The sequence below is a fragment of the Podarcis tiliguerta genome, assembly GCF_965153285.1.
Source record: "Podarcis tiliguerta genome assembly, chromosome: 12".
Taxonomy (NCBI): Eukaryota; Metazoa; Chordata; class Lepidosauria; order Squamata; family Lacertidae; genus Podarcis; species Podarcis tiliguerta.
This window is the reverse complement of record NC_139545.1, coordinates 39,044,515-39,067,196: the sequence shown is the minus strand read 5'-3', so window position 1 is coordinate 39,067,196 and position 22,682 is coordinate 39,044,515. Positions and strand designations below refer to the sequence as shown.

The 22,682-nt window shown below is 43.1% G+C and overlaps 1 protein-coding gene across 2 annotated transcripts in view; it reads right to left on the bottom strand.

Annotated features, from left to right (window-relative positions):
- Positions 1–22,682, bottom strand: part of MYO3A (myosin IIIA) — a 101,056-nt gene that overhangs the window by 20,326 nt on the left and 58,048 nt on the right. Inside the window, exons 20-30 of one of the 2 annotated variants that reach the window (XM_083406047.1) lie at positions 16,710–16,863; positions 15,471–15,559; positions 14,475–14,604; positions 10,328–10,407; positions 10,125–10,166; positions 9,417–9,494; positions 6,073–6,278; positions 4,306–4,417; positions 3,128–3,290; positions 1,483–1,569; positions 918–1,041 (exon numbers count right to left, since the gene is read on the bottom strand). In XM_083406047.1, coding sequence (XP_083262173.1) covers positions 918–1,041; positions 1,483–1,569; positions 3,128–3,290; positions 4,306–4,417; positions 6,073–6,278; positions 9,417–9,494; positions 10,125–10,166; positions 10,328–10,407; positions 14,475–14,604; positions 15,471–15,559; positions 16,710–16,863 — 1,265 coding nt within the window. The remainder of the gene's footprint in view (positions 1–917; positions 1,042–1,482; positions 1,570–3,127; positions 3,291–4,305; positions 4,418–6,072; positions 6,279–9,416; positions 9,495–10,124; positions 10,167–10,327; positions 10,408–14,474; positions 14,605–15,470; positions 15,560–16,709; positions 16,864–22,682) is intronic. The other variant, XM_083406048.1, reaches the window with a different exon arrangement.

Genomic DNA, 22,682 nt, shown 5'->3' with positions numbered 1-22,682 from the left:
ATTCACAAAGAGGTTCCCCAACCCTGCCCTAGTACCCACATTTCCATATACATTACTTGACTGGAGAATTGAACCTCAAAAATTTGGAGAAGTACAAATTTCAAAGGATAAACTAAGTTTTGGTCCACCTATCAGTTCAAAAAACATGACTTAAGTAAGTTCCCTTTTTGATGTGAACGGAAACCACTCCCCCTTCCTCCCTACCACAAACTGTGGTTACTCCTTCCCCCTGGAGATACAGATGGCATTTCCACCACCAAGCAAAAACTTTTTTTTTAATTCTTCCAGGATTTGGGGGTAAATAAATTATTGCGGCTTAATGCCTTTGATTTTTATTTTTTTTGCTCTACTGTGTTTTGTCAATTGTTTTAAATTAATGCATATGTTATGTATGCAACTGACCTCCCTGAGATCAGGGAATCTGCTCCTGAATCTGTTTTGCTCCTGAATCTGTTTTAAAGAATAGAAACATTTGTTGCAGTTAATTGTACCCTAGTTTGAGTGTTAGGTAAGGAGATTATTCAACAATATTTTCTTGTTCATGCTTCCCTCCGCCACCGCCTGTGTTGAGCTCTCAATATCTGGCTGAAAGGCCTTTTCTTGTTTTAAAGCAAATGGAGCCAGGAATCCAATATTCAGACTTAGAGCTACCAGACCTTTTACAAATCAGATGTGGATAAAATGTTAGCAGTCAAATATCATTTATTTGCATCCAGTGTTTTTAATGGAAATCACATGCCCTTCTTTGACACGTCTACTGAAAACAAAACGCAATATAATGAGATATATCTCACCTTGTCTGCACGGAAGAATGCAGTTCATCATGGTCTAGGATATATTGCTACTTTCTGACTATATTTTATTGCAGAAGGAGACGGCATTTAACAGAACAATCACAACGAGAAAGCAAACAGTACCTTTTCCTTTTGAAGCTCCTTCGCTCCCTGTATCCCCTGTAATGACTCTGAATTGTCGTTGCTGCTTTAGAATTTGCTTCCTTTTCTTCCTTAATTTTCCTCCTGATTAAATATCCTCTTGCAGCTGATGTAAATTACAAGAGGAACATAACTCAATAATTTGTTTATTCATTTGAGCTACTCATATACTGCAGCCTCCCCCAACCTGCTGCTCTCCAGATGTTGTTGGACTACACCTCCCATCAGCCCAAGCTAGCATGGCCAAAGGCCAGGGATGATGGGAGTTGTAGTCCAAAACACCTAGAAGGCACCACGTTGAGCACTCAAAACAACTCTTAGACCCTCCAAATACCCACATCTTGCTTTGGAGGGGAGATATTCATGCATAATAAACACACAACACTGGTAACAACTCTTTTTGGATAATTTAATCATTTGCTGTGATCTTTGTATAAGGCATTCTGCAGCTACGGTAGATACTGTCATGTATGATTACTCTAAGCTGTTTTTATTTTTATTTTTCGAAACCAACAAGAATTATTTACAAATTATAAAAAATACTTGCCAGCCTGTAGCTTGGTAATGCACATTTCGATTTTGTGTGCTGCCTTTGCATTTGAATACTGCTTGCGAGTAACATATCCCCGGTAAGCTAAAGAGAGATAGTGAAAGCTTTTTTAAGCAGACGCCATTATTTTCACTGAACTACTGATGCATGCTCAGAGTAGAAACAGAGAAGAAATACATTCGGAACCAGGTATATAGATGAGATGTTACGCAGATTCCAAGATCATGATAAGAAAGCACATTTGGATCAATATAAACACCGTTTTCTATACTCAAAATCAGCCTTCCCCCAAATTGGTACCCTCTAGAAATTGTTGGACAACAACTCTCACCAACCGTGGCCACTGTACATACTAGCTGGGGCTGATGAGAGCACCAGGTTGAGGAAGGATGCTCTAAGTTCAGGACCACACTATTAATATTATTCTCTTGACACAAAAGCCCATTCAGTTTTAATAGGGAACAAATCTTAAGTGTGGTGAATAGATCAAAGTTCCACCCATCACATTAAAAGTATGAAAGCATTAACCATCAAAAGGGCAGATTCTCCATATGTTGTGATAAAAGTTCCATTTGTGGTTAACACAATAAAGAAGAAGAAGAAGAGTTTGGATTTGATATCCCGCCTTTCACTCCCTTTAAGGAGTCTCAAAGCAGCTAACATTCTCCTTTCCATTCCTCCCCCACAACAAACACTCTGTGGGGTGAGTGGGGCTGAGAGACTTCAGAGAAGCGTGACTGGCCCAAGATCACCCAGCAGCGGCATGTGGAGGAGCGGAGACGCGAACCCGGTTCCCCAGATTAGGAGTCTACCGCTCTTAACCACTACACCACACTGGCTCTCCAGTGTGATATAAAATAAAATCATAAGAACCACCTACTAGATCAGACCAAAGGCCCATCTAGGCCCGCAGCCTGTTCTCGCAGTGGCAAACCCGGTGCCTGTAGAAAATAGGTCCCAATACTAATCCTTGAGGAACTCCACTTTCTATTTCACTCCATTCAGAGAACTGTCCATTTATTCCTACTCTGTGCTTCCTGCAACTTAACCAATTCCTGATCCTCTAGAGGACATCACCCCCTTTTCCTTGACTGCTAAAGCTTACTCAGAAGTCTTTGGTGAAGTACTTTGTCAAAAGCTTTTTCTAAGTCCAGGTACACAATGTACTTGCCTTGTCTAATTCAATGAAATTTTCAGATGGTCTTAAGCTTAGATTGTTCCTGTTCTTAAAATAACATGTCATTCTTTAAATGGGGCCTGCCATTAAAAATACAATTTTCTGGAAAATATTCCACGCGGAGTGGGAACACAACTCGGGGGGGGGGGTGTACCCATTAACCCCACCCCAGCTACAACTGAACCTTCACCAGATATTCCCCAGGCCACCAGTTCAAGGTGCTGTGAGCTTGACTCTTGACATCACCATGCAATATATATATATAATTATATATGTTAAAATATAAAATTTGCCACTCAAGATGACTAACAACAGCATAAAGGTAACAAAACAAGATAAAATATTATCCAACAACCAGTCAACCGCAGCAAAAAGAGCACCTGCTGTTTTACACTGAATTTCTTATTTCACATCTATATGAACAAATACTTGCACATAATTATGTTTGTTACATTGAACCATTACCTGCTTGTATTTTAATTGCACTTTCTTCCCTTTTCTCCTTTATCTTTTTGTATCTCTTTGAACCAAGCCACCCTCTGACATACGCTTGAATCAAAACAATCCTGTTAATGGTCTCCTTTCGCATTAAGTTCAGCTGCTCTACATGATAGTATTTGAGAAATACCTGTAGGAGGTAAAAAGAGAAGAAAGAACTACATAGAAGGCTGACAACTCCTTCCATCCGTAAATGGCACCCCCAGTGTTGGACTCTCCAGAGTTTAAAATAAGCAGTTGCAGATCTGCCTTAATAATGGCTGTTTGTTCTTGAGGAGTATATTTCTCTATCACTCTGCCAATCCTGAACTCCTTAGAACAGGGGAACTACTGACAAACACAATAACTTTTAATTCCAAGCTGGGTGAAATGCATGTGAACTTGCATACCGTATCATAACAAAACATAATGTACTTATCCAACACACTTTCCCTCTCCTTGGATCTGACTGTAGTGGCGGAGCAGGCAGAGAATATGGGACGGTCTCCTTTAGGAAGGCATTTAGCTGCACCCAGTTATACAGGTGGAGCTGAGATCAAAGGAACTGGGCTCAGTTACTGCTTCAGCTCCAACATGATGTGTGAATTTAGACTGGACAACTTTTAGTTTATCTACCTTTTACTCACCCACCTGCCCAAAGAAAAGAATGAGAATATAAGGTGATGTTTTATGAAGAGCAACGCACACATGATTGATAAGAGCAATATATCTAGTGTTAGTGAATTTGTAATGCTCAACAAGAGACTGGACGCCACAACTTAACAGGCCCCAGTGGAATTTATTTATTTCATAAAATGTATATACTGCTTTTTTTTAATAAAAAAAGCCCCAAAACGGAATTACGAGGGATCTGTCTTCATCTTTCCTGTCTTCTCTGCAGCCCATAAGATTACAGTAGGGAAAGACTTACCGTACCCAATGTACAGTAGGTGGTACATTGGGTAGTTTTGTGGGTAGGGCATGGATGGATCTGTGAGATGGACAACGAGCTTTTGGGACCATGTTGCCCTTAGATCCCCGGCCACAGCAAGATGTAGCCTCATTCCAACTTGTATTAGCAGAGGCAACTCTTTTCAAATCCATCAGTATAGTCATTTATACCATTTATTTCAACGGGGGCTGCATCTAATGAGCAAAGGTACTACCTTAGTTTTCCCAAGTATCCAGTTATCAAGCTGGGCTTTTTCCAAGATGGCAGCACAAGTTTCAGGGCTTACAGGGGGTTTGTCACTTGATTTGTAACAAAGGAGATAGTATCTAAGACAGAGAGAGAGAAACCCAAATCCTTTAGTATTGCATTTGCAAAAGACATTCAGCGCCAATCAGTTAACTTTTATTTCATTCATACAAACTGTGAACTTGCATGCATAACAGTTCACATCTGAACTGATCAGCACATTCAGAAAAACCATGTGGTACAGCCCCCAGTACGGTGCCATGTTAACATATCAGTGGCGAATGGCAAGTCTGAATGGTCCCCAACATAAAAACGAAAGAAGTGTATATACCAGATATCAAATATACCAGAGAGAAGGCTAAACAACAAATCTTCTTCCTGACAAACACAAGTTTTGCACAGGAAGCGGGTTTTCTGAATGGGAGAGCATTCTGTCATATGTTTCCCCAGCTGTCTTCTGATGCGGTGCAGGCTGAGAGCAAGCGTTTTTCTGAATATATAGATTGGGCTTTACTCCAATTTACAATGCTCCCAATTTGCTTCTGAGTCAAATGACTCTTTAGAGCTAACCTTCACCACTCACACACACAATAGATTAGCACAGGAGTCAGCAACCTTTTTCAGCCGGTGCACTGTCCCTTAGACCATGTGGTAGGCCGGACTATTTTTTTTGGGGGGGGGGGAATGTACGAATTCCTATGCCCCACAAATAACCTAGAGATGCATTTTAAATAAAAGCACACATTCTACTCATGTAAAAACACACCGATTCCCAGACCGTCCATGGGCCGGATTGAGAAGGCGATTGGGCCGCATCCGGCCCACAGGCCTTAAGGTTGCCTACCCCTGGAATAGCATAACTGTTCTTCAGTGTATTGTTGGTTGGTTGTATTTGTTGTTTTCACTGTTCCTAATTTATTGTGAAGGAATTGTTTAAGCTGAATTTTATTGTATCCAGAAAGTTGCTTCTTTGTAGACAGAACTACAGCACAGGATGTTTAATCTGTGCGGTATTCCTGAATCAAAATGCAATGCCTGTTCTCCAAGACTTTTCACCCCCACTTTTTCAGAAGCTTTCCCAACATCAAGGGATGATTTACACATGCTTGTCAATACTGGTTGACTTTAACGGCAAGCGATGATTTGTGTATGTGAACAGATAGCTGGAGGGATGCGGGTGGCGCTGTGGGTTAAACCACAGAGCCTCGGACTTGCCGATCAGAAGGTCGGCGGTTCAAATCGACGGGGTGAGCTCCCATTGCTCAGTCCCTGTTCCTGCCCACCTAGCAGTTCGAAAACACATCAAAGTGCAAGTAGATAAATAGCTACCGCTCCAGTGGGAAGGTAAATGGCGTTTCCGTGCACTGCTCTGGTTCACCAGAAGTGGCTTAGTCATGCGGGCCACATGACCCGGAAGCTGTACGCCGGCTTCCTCGGCCAGTAAAGCGAGATGAGCACCACAACCCCAGAGTCGGCCACGACTGGACCTAATAGTCAGGGGTCCCTTTACCTTTACCTTTCTACAGATAGCTGGAGATATAATACTGCAGACAAAACGTCTGTATTACCTTGCATCACTGAAAGGGCAAGACTTTTCTGTGGTGACCTTTAACTGGCAGTTGGCCCATGTGCAACAATCCAGTGTAGAAAAGCCTGAGTGAACCAGAATCTGGTTTGGTACTAAAATGTCATTTCTGGACACAGTCTACCAAAACAACACTTGTAAAGGACTTACCGCTCTATGAAGTTAGCAAAGAGAATACGGTGAGAATAACCCTGTCTCCTGATCCGTGCCGTTTCCAGAATTCCTGTGTAGCGCAGCTGTACCAATACCTTTTCTCTGTCATATTTGTTTGCCTGTCGATCATTGTTCGGCTTAATGCAGCGCACAAAGTGAGGTTGACCAACCACCATTTTAGATAACAAATCCATGAGCGAATACTGAAAAGGAAATACGGGGAGAAGCCTTTGGAAGCCCTTCCATACAGTGCCTTTCTTGTGAGTGCTCAAAAGCTTTGCAAAACTTGTATTCATTGAAATCTGTTTGAATTTTCCTTGCACCAGATTAAGAAGATTATGGGCCTGCCCACGTTTTATGTAGGCAATTATACAGTACACTGTATTTGCGGTACCCCTGTAATGCATCTGGTATAACACGCGTGCAGAGAATTCACCTATAGTAGGAACTAGTACAGTTGCACTGTTCCCATGCTGAAAACACCAATATCCTATCGCAGGCACATAATTTCACAATTTATTACTGCCCTAAACTGTAATTTTATGGCAAATTCTAGACTCCAAAAGCAAGGTGTGCTGCCCTAGTGGTTGAAGGTGTGGGATATACATTTATTAAATTTATTAAATAAATAATACTTTTCCAAATAGGTTGCATATGCGCTTTTGACTGTTCCAAAGAAACTGAGAACATTCGTTGTCTTGACTTTTCCAACAGGTAAGTAAATCGTGGGGTTGCTTTATGTACTGTACTGAACTGGTTTCTAAAACAACAATGACATTTGTAAAAGTTAGTGTTGTAAATTGCTATGTAGATTTCTTAATATAGGCTTGAAAAGCAGTGCCTGCAGCTTATAATTTACATTTCCCATGGATGCTTGTGTCATCTTCTGGCTGAAATGCACATTGTCACTTTGAAGCACTACTTCTTGGTTGCATACTTCTATGCTCAAAGTCATGTAAGAAATCTCAGTATGACCTTTAGTGCTCAGAATTATTAATCCTGTTTTGTTGTGGTTCGTGGCTTAAAACAAAACATTGAAAAAGGGGTCTGTGGCCCCCTGTCTGTTCTGCAGCCTTTATGAGCAGATGATGGGCGATGTAATTGCCTGTTGACAAGAAATTGTTAATGGCAGTTATGGCATAAAATGATGTTCTGACAGGTGTTCTGGAGAGTGTTTCCAACGCAGATTCTTATGCAAAACCAAGGAGCTAATTGTGCATCAGGTTGACTCAAAGGAAAATAACAGCAATAATGGAATAGCGCATTATTCAAATGTAAATTCAAAAAGTGCATTACGTTCTCCTTTGGTTGTGTACTGTAGAGTACCAATTTGGATGTGTACCACAGAATTATAATATTATCAGTGACATAATAATGAAGCCAAGCCAACTCGGACAAAGTGACTGTTAAAATGCTTGGCAGTGACACATTTAAGTGCTGTTATGAACATTAAGCATGCTAACAAACTACAGCCAGACTCTTTTTCTGACTGCCATTCTGTCCCTGTGGATTTCGGCCTCTCATATAAAATAGGGCCTGTTCAACCAATAATATCAACTAAATTGTATTTTGCTTAGGGCAGTGAAGCTTCTGTCTCCCAATTGGCTAAGCTGCTATAGAAGCATAACAGGTTCAGCTTTCCTGGGATCTAAACGGTTTTTGTCATTTCTATGTGAGGAAAGGAAAGTTGCCAGTTTGATTGGGATTGAAATCCATGGTAGCCGTGGAAAAAAGAGCTAAAAAAAACCTTCCTGTGTTTTTCTCCTTGACTAGAAGGACCACCTCTCCTGGTATGTCCCATGGAGGACCTTACAGTCTTCAAACAAAAACATATTGGAGGTCCCGGGCCACAGGGAGGTTAGGCTGGCCTCAACCAGAGCCAGGGCTTTTTTGGCTGCGGTCCCGATATGGTGGAATGCTCTGTCACATGAGACTAGGGCCCTGCGGGACTTGACATCTTTCCGCAGGGCCTGCAAGACAGAGCTGTTCCACCAGGCCTTTGGCCAAGGCACAGTCTGACCCCCTCCTTTGGCAATCCTCATAGAACTCAAGCCCAATGGTTGCCATTAATTTGATTCTGAATTGATTTTAGAATGAATTGATTTTAGAATGCTGTGTTACTTTTATTGTTGTTAGCCGCTCTGAGCCCAGCTTCGGCTGGGGAGGGCAGGATATAAATAAATTATTATTATTATTATTATTATCATTATTATTATTATGATGCAGTTCAAACACAGAAACCATTCAACTTCTCTACAATAGAGAGAGGAACCTTAGCTCAGAGGGGCCTGGCAGAAGTTCCCAGGTTCAGTCTTGGGCATCTCCAGTTAAAAAGGCTCAGGGACCAAGGCCAGGAAAGATCTGTGCCTGAAACCTTGGGGAACCAAGTGCTGCCCATCAGTGGAGACAATGCTGGGTTAGATGGGCTGATAGTCTGACTTAAACGGCAGCTCCTTGTGTTCACATGGCTGGATCAGCAACTGGCATGGGCAGGAAAATTCCAGGGACCATGAGACTTGGAGGATCAACTGTGGCTAATATGGGTACCCTTCTACTAAAAAAACCAAAAAAAAAACCCTGAGAAAACAAGAGCCAGGTGAGATGGCCCTGTCATCACATCCCCTGCTAAGCTAACTTGCGGGTGCACCAGAGAAACATTTGGCTAGCACCTAGCCTCCCCCTCAAGGTCACATGGGAGATGAAAATATATATATCAAAAAGCTGGAAGAGATATCCTGAAATGTAAACATCTGGAAAATGTCAGGGTATCAGTTTGAGGAAGAAGAGTTTGGATTTGATATCCCGCTTTATCACTACCCGAAGGAGTCTCAAAGTGGCTAACATTCTCCTTTCCCTTCCTCCCCTACAACAAACACTCTGTGAGGTGAGTGAGGCTGAGAGACTTCAAAGATGTGTGACTTGCCCAAGGTCACCCAGCAGCTGCATGTGGAGGAGCTGGGACACGAACCCGGTTCATAAGATTAGGAGTCTACCACTCTTAACCACTACACCACACTGGCTTGAGTGAACCAGGGTGCCCTGAAGTGTTTTTCTTCAGAGGAGAACTTGTGGCCCTCCAGATTCACCCCCCCCTACATACTGATCATGCTGGCTTGGCCTGATGGGAGTTAGAGTCCAACAACATCTGGAAAGGGACAGGTTTCCCACCCCTGCTTTGGATATTCTAATACTAGTCTAAAAGCTTTCAAGTTCCAAGTGAATTATCTTATCCCTAAGGAGAAATAGAACTATTGCATCTATAGAGACGGGCCCAGAAATCAGCAGGCTGGCTGCTGCATAAATCATATATATTAAGAGGAAGAATAACAGCTAAAGCTTACTCTGAAATATGAAGCAACTGTCTGCGTTTTCATATTGGTTGTTTCCCTCGGATGATGCGTGGAATCCTCCGGCTCACTCTATATGTATCAAGAAAGAAAATAGCACCCCTTATCTATACAGTGTCTGAAGCTTATTGCACCAGTTTAACAAAGTGTCCTCTTAAAGAACACTATTAATAATAAAAAATAGTCATCCTAAGCTGCAGATGCTACTGAGTAATCACTAGGAAAGTCAGAGGTTATTACACTAAAAACATTACAATACTTTATCACACTGTACACACATGCAGAAACACACACATATACTGAACACAGTTTGATAACTGAACATACAGATAGATATCTGTTGCAAATGGCATCTGAAGGAAAAATGGTTTGTCTAGATTTCTCTCTTTCTTTTTTTTAAAAGATTAGGACTGTTAACATCCTGCAAATAATAATTCTGTACCCTTGTCACAATGGTTGTTTTCAACAGAGCCTGATTAACCCCACAGCCAGAACCTTGGTATGCTCTCATTTTAAAAAAGCATACCAATCAGGAACACATTTACTTGGAATTAAGACTTCAGTGTAGTCCAGAAAACATACTTGCAAGGAAGCAGGCTTAGGGATGAGTGCTAAGGACAGTGACAGCAGAGAATTAATTTAGCTTTCCCTGAAGTAGTTATAAAACTATAGTCAGAAAGAAGGGAAATGTAGGTTTTTTACCTCACGGAAGGAATACGAATTGCACAACACAAAGAAATCCAGCTAAACAGAAAAGAAAACAGGAGAGATAAAAAGAGAGGGAGAGAAACCAAGGAAGGGGTTACTTGCTTACTTTTTTTGTTTTTGTTTTAGTAGCAACAACAACATTGCCCCTCTCGACTTCAATATATGGGTCCAGGCGGCTGCCCATGCGGTTTCCTTACCTTAGTTTGGCTGATTGATTTCTGTGGCGTCCATGTCTGGTAGTTTATCGCACTCTTGGTTTTCGTATGTGCCAAGTTACCTAAGAGAAGGAAGAAGGCACCTTACTCAAGATGTCCACCCCTCTAGATATTAGCCCAGGATGAGCAGAAGGCTGATCTACTGGGATAACTCTGGGAGACTTGCAATTGATCCGAAAGATTTCTGACTCCCAACTGTTCAACAATAGCAGTGGCAGAACAACTACCTCTCCCTATGACTGATGAAATGGAGAACGCTTCGGCAGAGGTCGCACACCCAGGAGGTCAGAGCCTCAACACTCCCTTCCCAGCAGTGGTGTTGCTTGCTGTTTACTGGAGGGAAAGGGCTGAGGGAGCGTGTGGGAGTGACAAATTGTTTCCACTGGTGCACCTGCACCGTGCAAACCTCCTTGCCCCCTCTCCCTCTGATAAACAGCAGTGACACTGCTCCCAGGAAGTTAGCGTTGTGGTTCCACCCAACTGGGCAAGCTGCTTCTGAGTTTGGAGCAACCAGGAATAGCTTTCTGTGTGGAACGAGGGTATGTTCACCTCAGTTCTCGTACTCAGAAGAAACCCCTGTGATCAGCATCTGCTTAAGCAGCACCATATTCTTTAGTTCCAAGTGAATGTATTTTGCTTCTCAGGGCTCTAGTAAAAAACAACAACCAGTGGTTTCCCCCCCTAAAAAATGTTTGGGGTACTCTCATTTTCCTACTCATATTGAAATACTGCCCCTCAATGAGGCCAAACTTAGATTCACAAAATGTTTAGGGGTATGTGTCCCCCCCCCCAGAAAAAAGCACTGACAACAACACAGTAGATTCCGTAAGATTGAAGTCTGCTCTCCATGTATGATTATTATCAACAAATTTATAGACCAGATGAAACTTTTTATGTATGCAAGCACGGCTGTGTGGATTCTGTTAGTCCAGAAATGGAACTATGCTGAGATGGCAAAACTTACAGGAAGAATAAGAAACCAGGAAGAGGAAGTCTTTAATAAAGAATGGGAAAAGTTTATAATTTATTTGAAAAACTATTGTATCAAAAATTTGAACTAGGGAATGATAAAGGATTTATCAGAATAGTTACGAAAGAGATGCAGAGGTGAAAATCATTATATTAAGATCCACAATGGGGGGAGGGAAGTCAAAGGGGACTACCGTATATGTTTATTTATTTTTTAATTCACTTGTTTATATAAAATAGAAAATACAAAAATAAAATTTATTTTAAAAAACATAATACATGTAGCTTTCAATGAGCCACAAGCACATTCCTCATTTCCCTTTTGCTTGTGAAGAGAGAAGATAATGAATACTTGGCATTTACATTTATTCTCCATTACATTCTCTGGTGATTACAGACACCAGAGCCCCCCTTATCACCCTCGCCTTTTGTGGAACTGCACTACCTTAGAGAAGTGACTGGTGTGTTCTGCATCATTTTGAAGCATATTGTACAATTTTATGATGGCCTACCAAGCTCTAATATAAACGAGGAACAAGTCTTAGAAACCATTGCCCACACTGGTTCAGGAAGCAAAGAGGGAGGCTATATTAATGAGCATTTTAAATGCCCTTATAAAGTGTTTATTTTTATGTTTTGCATTTATATCCAACTTTTTTCTCCAAGGAGCTGGAGATGGCATACAGTGGTACCTCGGGTTATATACGCTTCAGGTTACATACACTTCAGGTTACACACTCCACTAACCCAGAAATAGTGCTTCAGGTTAAGAACTTTGCTTCAGGATAAGAACAGAAATCGAGCTCCGGAGGCACGGCAGCAGCGGGAGGCCCCATTAGCTAAAGTGATGCTTCAGGTTAAGAACAGTTTCAGGTTAAGAAAGGACCTCCGGAACGAATTAAGTACTTAACCCGAGGTACCACTGTACATGGTTCTCTCCCCCTCCTTGGTTAATCCACACAATAACCCTTTGAGGTAGGTAAGGCTGAGAGACAGCGGTCGGCCCAAGATCACGCAGCAAGCTTCATGGCTGAGTGGGGATTTGAAAACCTAGTCGCCCAGATCTTAGTCTGACATTCAAACCACTACACCATGACTGCCTCCATCCTCTGCAACTCTATTGACAGGCCCCCACCTGGCCCCAGAGCCAAACCCCAGCTGTGCCGTTGCCTGCCTCCTGATGAACAGCTGAACAGGCTTTTGCTAAACTTTCTTCTTTGTGTGGACTATGGTAGCCTGCAATTCAGACAGGGCAATGCGGACTAGCAGGGCCTAGTCTGCTTACTATGTGATTTGTGGGGACTTGATGCACCCAGTTTAGAGCATTTGCACCAAGATTTTTTAAAACCCTTGACTATGAAAAATTCTAATCCCAAATGCCTTCCATAAAGCGACTTCCTCATTACAATTCCAGAAGTGGCTTCAATTATGCAGAATTTAAATATAAATTAATCTTGCAGTTGGGTACTTGGGAAAAAAAACACCACCATATACACTTGTGGGAAAACTAATTATGTGCTGGCTGCTGAAATAATTGACAAATAGTGCATAAGCATAATTTGCATTTTTCATATTCTCATGCCATATTTGAGGTGAGCAGTGATAAATATGTCCAGAATGGCTGACCAGCATTGCTGGCAGCTTCCTTTCAGCTCCACCCCCAGGGGCCGCAGCCAATTGGCTGGTGGTGCAGGTCACCTGGATGACCCACAGCCTATGGGGACAGCCCAGGGGTCAGAGCCATGGTTGGCATGACCCCCTGGGTCAGGGGAGCCAGCGCTGGGTCACAAAAGCCGCCCACGTCATGCCTGGTGAGTGGTCACTGCTGGTTTACTTAAATATGTGGTTGGTGGATAATAAACATGAACCAAGCACTATGCATCCTTGGGGGGGGGGGGGGGCTGGCAGAGGGTGCAACTGGAGCCTGAGAGAATGTCAAATGTAAAGAGAAAGAAGGTATCTTTTTTCATATGTGGTACCACATATGGTCCTGTGAGACTGCAAAAGCCCTCTGGGAAATGATCCATAATGAATTGAAAATAATGTTGAAAATAACCTTTGTTTAAAAAACTAGAAGCTTTTCTTCTAGGTATACTTGGAAAAGAGGTGCCAAAAAACCAGAATAAACTATTTATGTATCCAACCGCGGCTGCCCAAAACTGGAAAGAGGATTTGGCCCCCAAAAGAGACCATTGGCAATTAAAATTGATGGAATTCACAGAGATGGCGAAACCTACTGGAAGATTATGAGATCAAGATAATAGACTTTTTGTAACAGAATGGGGGAAACTGAATACATGAAAACAAATTGGAAACAAAAACGTTAGCAGGATTGATATAAACAAGAGCAGTAAGAAATTTATAGGAATTATAAAGGATAAATTTGTAAAAAGGATAAATTTGGATACGCAGTAAGAAAATAAGCTGCAGAAGGGGAGGGAGGGAAGTCACAGTAAATATTTTTGATTTGTGTAGATTTATATTCATTGTTGAATATTGCAAAATGGAAAAAATATATTAACAAAATAAAAGAATGTCAAATGAAGAGTTCATATTTTTTTCTTTTGAGTCCTTCCTTCATTATACTACAGCCAATTTCCCCTGCAACATACTGCTACACAAGAGTAGGGGCATAGAGTTGCACTTTACATTTTTTTTACTGGACTTTAAGGAAATAAATCGTTCCGCCATGACTTTTCAGCTCAGCTGCTTTGCACACAAGAGTTCAAGGGCTGAACTCTTGACATCTCCAAGTAGGTATGCCAGAGACACCTGCGATAAACCCTGGAGAGTGGTTGCCAGTCAGTGTAGACAATAGCGAGCTATATGGACCAATGATCTGGCTCAGTGTAAGGTAGCTTTCTCGGTTCCTAGTCTCTGAAGCGCAACAGCTGAGGCACAGGGGTTCTGCAGCAGACCGAACTGTGTGGAAAGAGTTCCCAGAGGGTAGGACATGTGGAAGGACGGCTTGTAGGGAATGTTTCCTGGATGAGGGCAACACATCCGCTGCGTAGCCTTCATTCCACTGCTCCTTTCCTGTGGCGCTCAGTAACGTGGCAAATGCCTGCTTCCCTCCATGGTAAGGTGGAAGATGCTAGCCCAGTTGTGAACTCAAAGGCAGGCAGCACCTAACATTGGACCTGTTAAAGGGTAGCATTACCTGTTTTTGTAAGAGGGTGGATTACCAGCTGCCGAGTCAAATAGTTTTCAGAGGATCGCAAGAGCAGTACAATGTCAGCTGGTAAGGTGTCTCGGTTTTTGTTCAAGAACCCACTTGCGTTATATAGAACCTTAAAAAAAAAAAAAAAAAAAACAGGACGGCAAAGGTTATACAGCAAATTTCCTTACGTTGACCAATACTTCCATGCATTAGGCCTACTGGTTCCAATATCAAACCATTCATTAAAAGCTACAAAATGGTAACAATCTACAGCAGTGGTGGTAGTGTGGAGATGCTGAGCTGTTCTCCTGACCCCGTCCTTGCTGCTTATTTGTATCGGGCTGTGAACAGGGGGGTGGCAAGGTCAAAACTGGACCTCTACCACCCACCCAACACTCCTGCCAATGTGCTCATGTGCCCCTGACATTTGCACCGGCCTGCCTCACACCAGTGATGCTGGTGTTAGGAGGGCACGTCTGCCTCACCCCATGCTTGGCTACTGGTGACATATGAAGTGGGTCTCAGGCTGTAATCAGAAAGCTGAATCACTTGCTACCTCACCCACCAAGTGATCATCAGCATACTTCTGATCCAAAAAGCCCTAACATGCCTACAATGGATCTGTTGGTGAGTGAGGCGCTGCTTCAGGTAGTTTCCAAATTTGTATTCCATTCCTTTGTTTTTACAGTTGCATTGCTTATGCATGCCTTAAACAGCAAAAAGGATGCCATGACTGTTTTTGGGCTGTGATACTGGAGGATTTCTCTCCCAGCAAAACTTTTTTCCATTTATTGGGAAGACTATAAATGATTATTCTGATCCAATTATTTTTAATTATCTGAAGTCTCATGTCCTCATGTGCCAGAAAGTAAACAAGTATCATGATATATTATTGAAATTATGCAATTTGATAGTGTTCTATAACCTGCTTTGGAAGAATTCTGCTTTGATAAGTAGCCTAAAAATGATTTTTATAAACCAAACAAATAATTTTACCTTCCCTGCATAATGGTAAATCCCAAACGTCAAGTCTATTCTTTTTGGTCTCCAGAAATATTTTGATTTCAGGTTGTCTTCAAATTTCTCTGTAAGGGAAACACACAGGTTTTCTTCTAAGGGAATAACATAAATGCACTTAGGTGGTTGCTTTCCACCACCTATTCCTTCTCCATCTGCAAATGAGTAGGCATGTGCAGATGCTTCCATAAAAACTTCTAATACCGTTTTGGTGGTTTCTTCTCAATTGATGTAATACAAATGGCCAACTAGTGGTGGTGGTCATAAGACCATTAACTGCAGGGTCTAAAATTACCTGGCTGCACCACTGCATGTAGCTCACCCCTGCTGTAGACAACACTGAGCTAGTTAGTCTGAAGGTGTCTTTCAGTAAAAGGCAGCTTTCTGTGCTTGTTCTTCCCAAAGGCACAATAATAATAATGAATAATAATATTTTTTTATTTATACCCAGCCCTCCCCAGCTGAGACTGGGCTCAGGGTGGCTAACACTGAATATAAATATAGCAAAAACATTAAAAACAAACAAAAGTTGATTAAAACATAAGTTAGATTAGTTTAAAATGCAGCTTAAAATGCATCCTCGTTTTAGTGGTAGGCTATAGATCAAAGCCATAAGGGGAGAAAACGTCAAATATTCACTGGGGCCAACTATCCATGCTAGTCCTACATGGATTTTTCCCAGCGAGGGAAAATTTATACAGTCATACCTCGGGTTGAAGTTGCTTCAGGTTGAGCGCTTTCAGGTTGCGCTCCACAGTGACCTGGAAGTAACAGAATGCTTTACTTCCAGGTTTCGCCGCTCGCGCATGCGCAGACGGTCAAAATGATGTCGCGCGCATGCGCGGAAGCAGTGAATCGCGATCGGCACATGCGCAGAGGTGGAGACGCAGGTTGCATTCGCTTCAGGATGCGAACGGGGCTCTGGAATGGATCCCATTCGTATCCAGAGGTACCACTGTATACAAATCCCACATAAGGGGTTTCATTAAAAGAAATAAATAAATGAGACACAGAATTGCCACTGGCACCCTTTGGTCTACTCTGATTGGCAGTGGTTGTCCAGAGGTCGAGACTGAAGTTTTCCCCACCCCTAGTTGGAGATAGCAGGGATTGAACCTGGAACTCTTTGACAACGGAAAATGAAAACACAAGGAAATGCTCTTTAACTTGGACTGTTAATACCAGCGCACCTTTAAGTACAAGCTGCAAACAGCTTACCCACAAGCGTCTGATCAGTGGCGCGAGGAAACCGGCTTTCCTCATCAAGCAAGGACAATAATCCCATTGGTTTTTGCAGGAACATATCTAACAGGGGCCTGTTGTCTTCATACTCAATAACTCGTGCATCAACGCCTTCGTACAGGTATTCATTCTGCAACAGAGGACAAAATGTGCTTTGCTGCTGAGCAACACTGCAAAGTGCTTCATGTAAATGAAGAACACAGAAGGGAGTTGGAGCTTTTAGGTTAGATGTCAACACGCCCCCCCCCCGAAATAAATCTGTTCTGCAGCAAATCTTTCATCCTCTGCTCTGGTTTGGGGAAAACTAAAACCTCTGTTTCCCGTCAAAGGCATTTTTATGACCCCAAATCTCCACACTAAGTATTTTTAAACCTACAGACATGATTCTGAGTATAAGATGACTAAAACATCGCCATGATCCTCACATGCACCAGAACAAACACTTCTGTGTCGTGCTGATAAAAGCTGTTCCTAAAATAGTCAATTCTTGTAAAAAGTAGACAGGTTGACAGGGCTGAAAATGCAGGTGTGTGTCTGGGGGGTGGGATATTAAATCACTATTTATGAATTCTCAGTCAGCTTTTGTATGACGAAAGCACAGTCTCCCCACTGATGTGACATAGTGACAGGAAATGGCCACCACACAATAACCTCCCATCTTCATTAAGTCTCTGGCTTCTCCATCAAGATTACCAAAAGCAGCATCAGTGAGCGCTAAAGGTGTGGGTAAGGTTAATACCTGCCTCTTAGACTGAAGCTGTAGAGGAGAGCATTGAGTGGGAGCTGGTTTATGTGATTTGTGGTGGCTGGTGCTTCCCCAGTGTTTTCTCAATGGGCTGAAATTGGCGTTTTTGCTCCAATTAGCAGGATAAATGCCAATTTTCATTATATTTTAGCAATATATTCTATCTTGTTGGGTTTTTTTGTTTTTCTTTTTGTAAACCTCTTTGGAAACTTTGCTGAAGGGTAAGTGGCTAATTAGAATTATAGAACTGTAGAGTTGAAATTATAGAATTGTAGAGTTTGACTAAACTGCGGGAGGCAGTGGAAGACAGGAGTGCCTGGCGTGCTCTGGTCCATGGGGTCACGGAGAGTCGGACACAACTAAACGACTAAACAACAACAACAAGAGTTGAAAGGGACTGCTAGGGTCATCTAGTCCAACCCTCTGCAATGCAGGAATCTTTTGCCCAGTGTGGGGCTTGAACGTATGACTCAGATTAAGAGTCTCCTGCTTTTCCGACTGAACTATGGGTGGTATCTCCAAATATGTGATAGGTTGTCATATATGTGATAGGTTGTCATAGCAACTATGATTTGTCCAGTTAGCATTGCACGCATAGGAGCTGTTACATCAAGTGACCAGTGCAAAAGCAGCTACAGCAAATAGCTTGTATCCGAGCCATTCAGGTTAATAGTCCCCTTCTCTTGGTTATAATGATATGCGTTACATGGGTTAAGTGCATTTTACAAATATATATATATTCTGCCTCTAAAGCAAAAGACACATTAAGCAGCAGAGTAGCCATCTGGAAACCACTTATTCAAAGTGCAGTTAAAGGAGTTATTTTAGATTATAGCGTATTCCAAAGGGACAAGCCTATTTATTACCTTACTTGGCACTGTAAAAGCCCACTCTTCCAGGTGAGAGCTGTTTTCCCCTCACTTATTCTCGTGGTATGAAACTGGGAAGAGTTTTTACTAAGCCACCCTTGAAATGGCAGGATGCATGCTATGAAGTGGGGGAGGGGTGGAGGGAAGGAATAACATCTCTCCTTCCACTATAAAGGGAGACTTCTGGGGAGTAGAAAAGGTACCCTCTATATGGCAATGAAGCTGCACTTTGGATCAGATCAGAGAGCAAGCTCCGAATCTACAACACAGTGGAGGAAATTTTCAGGTAGGCAGTAAAGAGGTCCTTTCCTTCCTCTTCTTCCTCCACAACCCCTCCCCCCATGGTCTCCAAGTCTCCTGATTCAGGCTGCTAAGAGCTTGTATTAAGAGTTTGGGGATATCTAAACTTAGGGTTCTTCCAGATGACCATAGCTGTCAAGTGTCCCTTATTTGAAGGGACAGTCCCTTATTCCAGCGCCATGCCCCACTGCTGTCCCTTATTGATAGATGTCCCTTAAATGTCCCTTAAATGATGTCCCTTAAATTTCAAAGGAAGCAGCTCCTCTCCCTCCCTCCCTCCCTGCCGGCCAGGGAGGAGGGAGGCTCCAACTGTGTTGCTTGGCTGTGTTGCTCACCCAATAAGAAGTCTAAGAACAACTGGGGGGTGGAGCTTGCATGCCTTGTGTGTGGCTAGTTAATGCAAGCTGAGGGGTTTTTTGAATGCTGGACGCCATTTTGTTGCACGTGCTGCTGCAAACTTTGCAGTGCAAAGCCAGGCCGGGGAGCCATCTTAAGTTGAGGCTGCATAGGCCTTGTGGTGCATGTGATTCAGATTCTATTCAGTTGAACCTCTGGTTACAAAGTTGGTTGGACAGTGTTCTCGAAGCTACCCAGCATGAGTTTGACCAGACTGCAGGAGGACAGGAAGACTGGAGTGCCTGGAACAGGTGAGGTTGCAGATCCCTTATTTTGGCTGCTGGTCCCTTATTTCCAAGGCTGCTGGTCCCTTATTTTCAAATCTGTAAGTTGACAGCTATGCAGATGACCCTTTTAAAGCATTCATCCTGGCTTGCTTGCACAAAGCTTGTGGGAAGAATGTAAGCAGGACCAGAGCTCAACAACTGAGATGCTTGACATATAGCAACTGTTCCATGACAAGCACCCATCCTGACTTGCTTGATGATCTTCTCATTGCCATTTTCCTAACCACAAAAAAGTCAATTTCTTTGCAAAAGCGGATTTGTTGTGCTGCGGCAACAGAGTGCTTTAATCCACTTCAGTGGCACCCACCCAGCTTGCCCCGGTATGCGCTTGAATCCCTCCCACAAAATACTGACAGTCTGGAGGGCAGCATAATAAAAAAAGGAGTTTACTAGATCGAGGCTTATAGTCAGCAGTTTCTGTAACATTTGCTCTTTTCCTTGACTGGGGAATCTTTTCCTAAACAAATACCCCACTGCCATTTTAAACTGTTAAATATTCATTTTTCACCCTTTTAATAAGCTCCTGAAGTCTGTTCACTGACCCTTCAAGTTCATTAGCATTTTGGTAATTGCACTATCTCATTTGGCACCCGTCTTAAAAAATCAGATTAAACTGTACAGTCAGACTACCCCCCCCCCACCTTTTGAATTGCAATAAATTTCAAAACTGAAATAAAAGCAAATTGTCATTTCCCTCCCCCACAGAATATTCATGGTTAATATGCTTGTTGGCAAATGATTATAAAAGTTCCAGGTTTTTAAAGAGCTGCTCTGTATGATATTCACTTAAAAAAAAAATATTCTGCTGCTGAACCATAAATTACACAGTACACCTTATTCCTCATGAAAACAACATAGCATTTGCACCAAACCTATTATCACTGTGTTCTGTTGCCTGGATACTGTAAATGGGAAGCCTAATGTAGTTTTAGACGGACATTTAAATTGCAGAAAGCAATCATACAGTTCTGCATAGAATGTATTATAAACAAAGCATTTTACAGTCTTTGGTTGTTTGTTGCCTCTCCAACAGAAGTTGTAGGTAACTTTTCCTAGATAAAATTGGGTATGGGTTCAAAATTACCCGGCTCACTTTCACCACGCCCACCCTCAACCTTTTAGCCTTTGCGTTAAATGCTCTTTTTACATGTAGAATGACCTTATCCTTAAAAATTAGCGGGATAGACAAAAGAAAGTACTTCATGCACCAAATCGGGTCCTCCCTTAAAGAGGGCACGTATTGCAGTGAGACCTGGAAAACCGACACCCTGTGTTGTGGGTGGGTACGATTGGTCAGCCACAACACCTGATTGGTAGGTCCCTTGAAGCTGGGTACAATCTGGCCAATGGGACACAGTCTAAACGGTTCGAGGGACCTATTTATGCCCATGCACGTGACCCAGAGCTTCCTCTTTCGGTGTGTGCATTCGGAACACCCACCTACCTCTCCCTACTTTTTGGGCTTTGCGCTTGACCTTGCTATGGCATCGTGTCATCTGTCGTTGGGACAGGGGCACAGCAGGAATTGCCCCCACTTGGCTGATTGGCTCTTGCCATTTGGGTTTCACCTGCTGCGTAGAAAATCATCACAACTTGTAAGGTTGAGGATAGGCTCTAGTTCAGGTGATAGGGATGGCAGAACGCTCGCGCCATCCCTATGTGAAGGGTATTCCATTAAAGGAATCCAGGGACTCGATGGTTTGGTTAACCCCTGAGAGGGGGTTGTGCCCGTGCCTGAGTCCAGGGGGACATTTGGGTGGCGGAATTAGCCCGTTCCCAGCTTTCCACTTATCCAGGTGTTCACCCTTGGCTGACCTATGCTGGAACCCTGGGTCAGCGCTACCTGCATGGCAGGGAGCTAGTCAAACCAGAGCCTATGCAACCAGTCACTTTCTGTAATCAATAAAGTTGTGGCCTAAATTCTGCCAAAAACCAAAACTAAAATTTTGAGTCAAGTGTGAATTTATTTAGGGGGGAGGTTTCTGGTTCTGAACACACAAATAGTTAAACAATGAAATTCACTCTCAGAAGTAGCAGTAGCCACCAACTTGAGTGGCTTTGAAAGAGGATTAGACAAATTTGGTAACGGTAAAGCTATCCATAGTTACAAGCCACAATAACTTCCTCATGCTTCTATAGCTGGAGGTCGCATGCCTGTGAATACCAGCTGTTGGGAATCATAGGTGGACAGAGTGGGGCTGCCCTTGGTTTCTGGTCAGGGGCTTCCCCTGAGCATCTGGTTGGCCACTGTGAGAAGAGGATGCTGGGTAAAAGAGAGGCATTTCGTTCTTATGTCCTTAAACGGGACTCGGGTGGTGCAGTGGGTTAAACCACAGAGCCTAGGACTTGCCAATCAGAAGGTCGGCGGTTCGAATCCCTGTGATGGGGTGAGCTACCGTTGCTTGGTCCCTGTTCCTGCCAACCTAGCAGTTTGAAAGCACGTCAAAGTGCAAGTAGATAAATAGGTACCGCTCCGGCGGGAAGGTAAACGGCATTTCCGTGCGCTGCTCTGGTTTGCCAGAAGAGGCTTAGTCATGCTGGCCACTTGACCCAGAAGCTGTAGGCCGGCTCCCTCGGCCAATAAAGCCAGATGAGCGCCGCAACCCCAGAGTCGGTCACAACTGGACTTATTGGTCAGGGGTCCCTTTACCTTTACCTATGTCCTTAAACACCTCCCAAGCAGGGGAGGTAAAGAGACTGAAAAGGTCTGCTTGGTCACACTTGTCAGCCCTGCTTCCACCAGAGGGTCTTGCACCTTGAGGGGCCTGACATGTGTTGCACGTGTGCTGCTGCATAGTCAGGAGGAGGCCGAGTGCAGTGCGGCTTCCTCTCTTGTTCTCAGGAGGAGCCAGCCACTGAACTGTGCCTCTCTTGGCTCCGCACTCAGCCTCCTCCACCACCTCAACACTGAGGGGCCCGGCCCTCTGCCAGCCAATATGGAGGGGGTCGAAGACACCTCCGCCTCTAGGAGTTGGCATGCCTAGCCTCCACCATATTCCTTCGGCTTGTCATACATTCAGAATGTGTGAGAAGTCCTATGCACATAGATTAGTACGCTCGTTAAGCATGAGGGATGCATTAGCTGAGAGGCGCTCTCCCTGCCAGTGTGCAAAAGGTGTTGATTCGAACACTTGAGGTGGCATTCAACTAGTTTTACCTGAAGTTAGACCTAGTGAAGTTAATGGACCTAACGTAGTCATGTCCACTGATTTTGATGGGTGAACTCTGAGTAAAACATAAGCTGACTGGGAGTCCTACCTCTGTGTTTGCCTTTAGCACATGCATCTTTTTCTTCTCCTGGTTTTTTGCGTGGCCCAATAATTCGATTGGCAATTTGATGCTGTCATTTCAG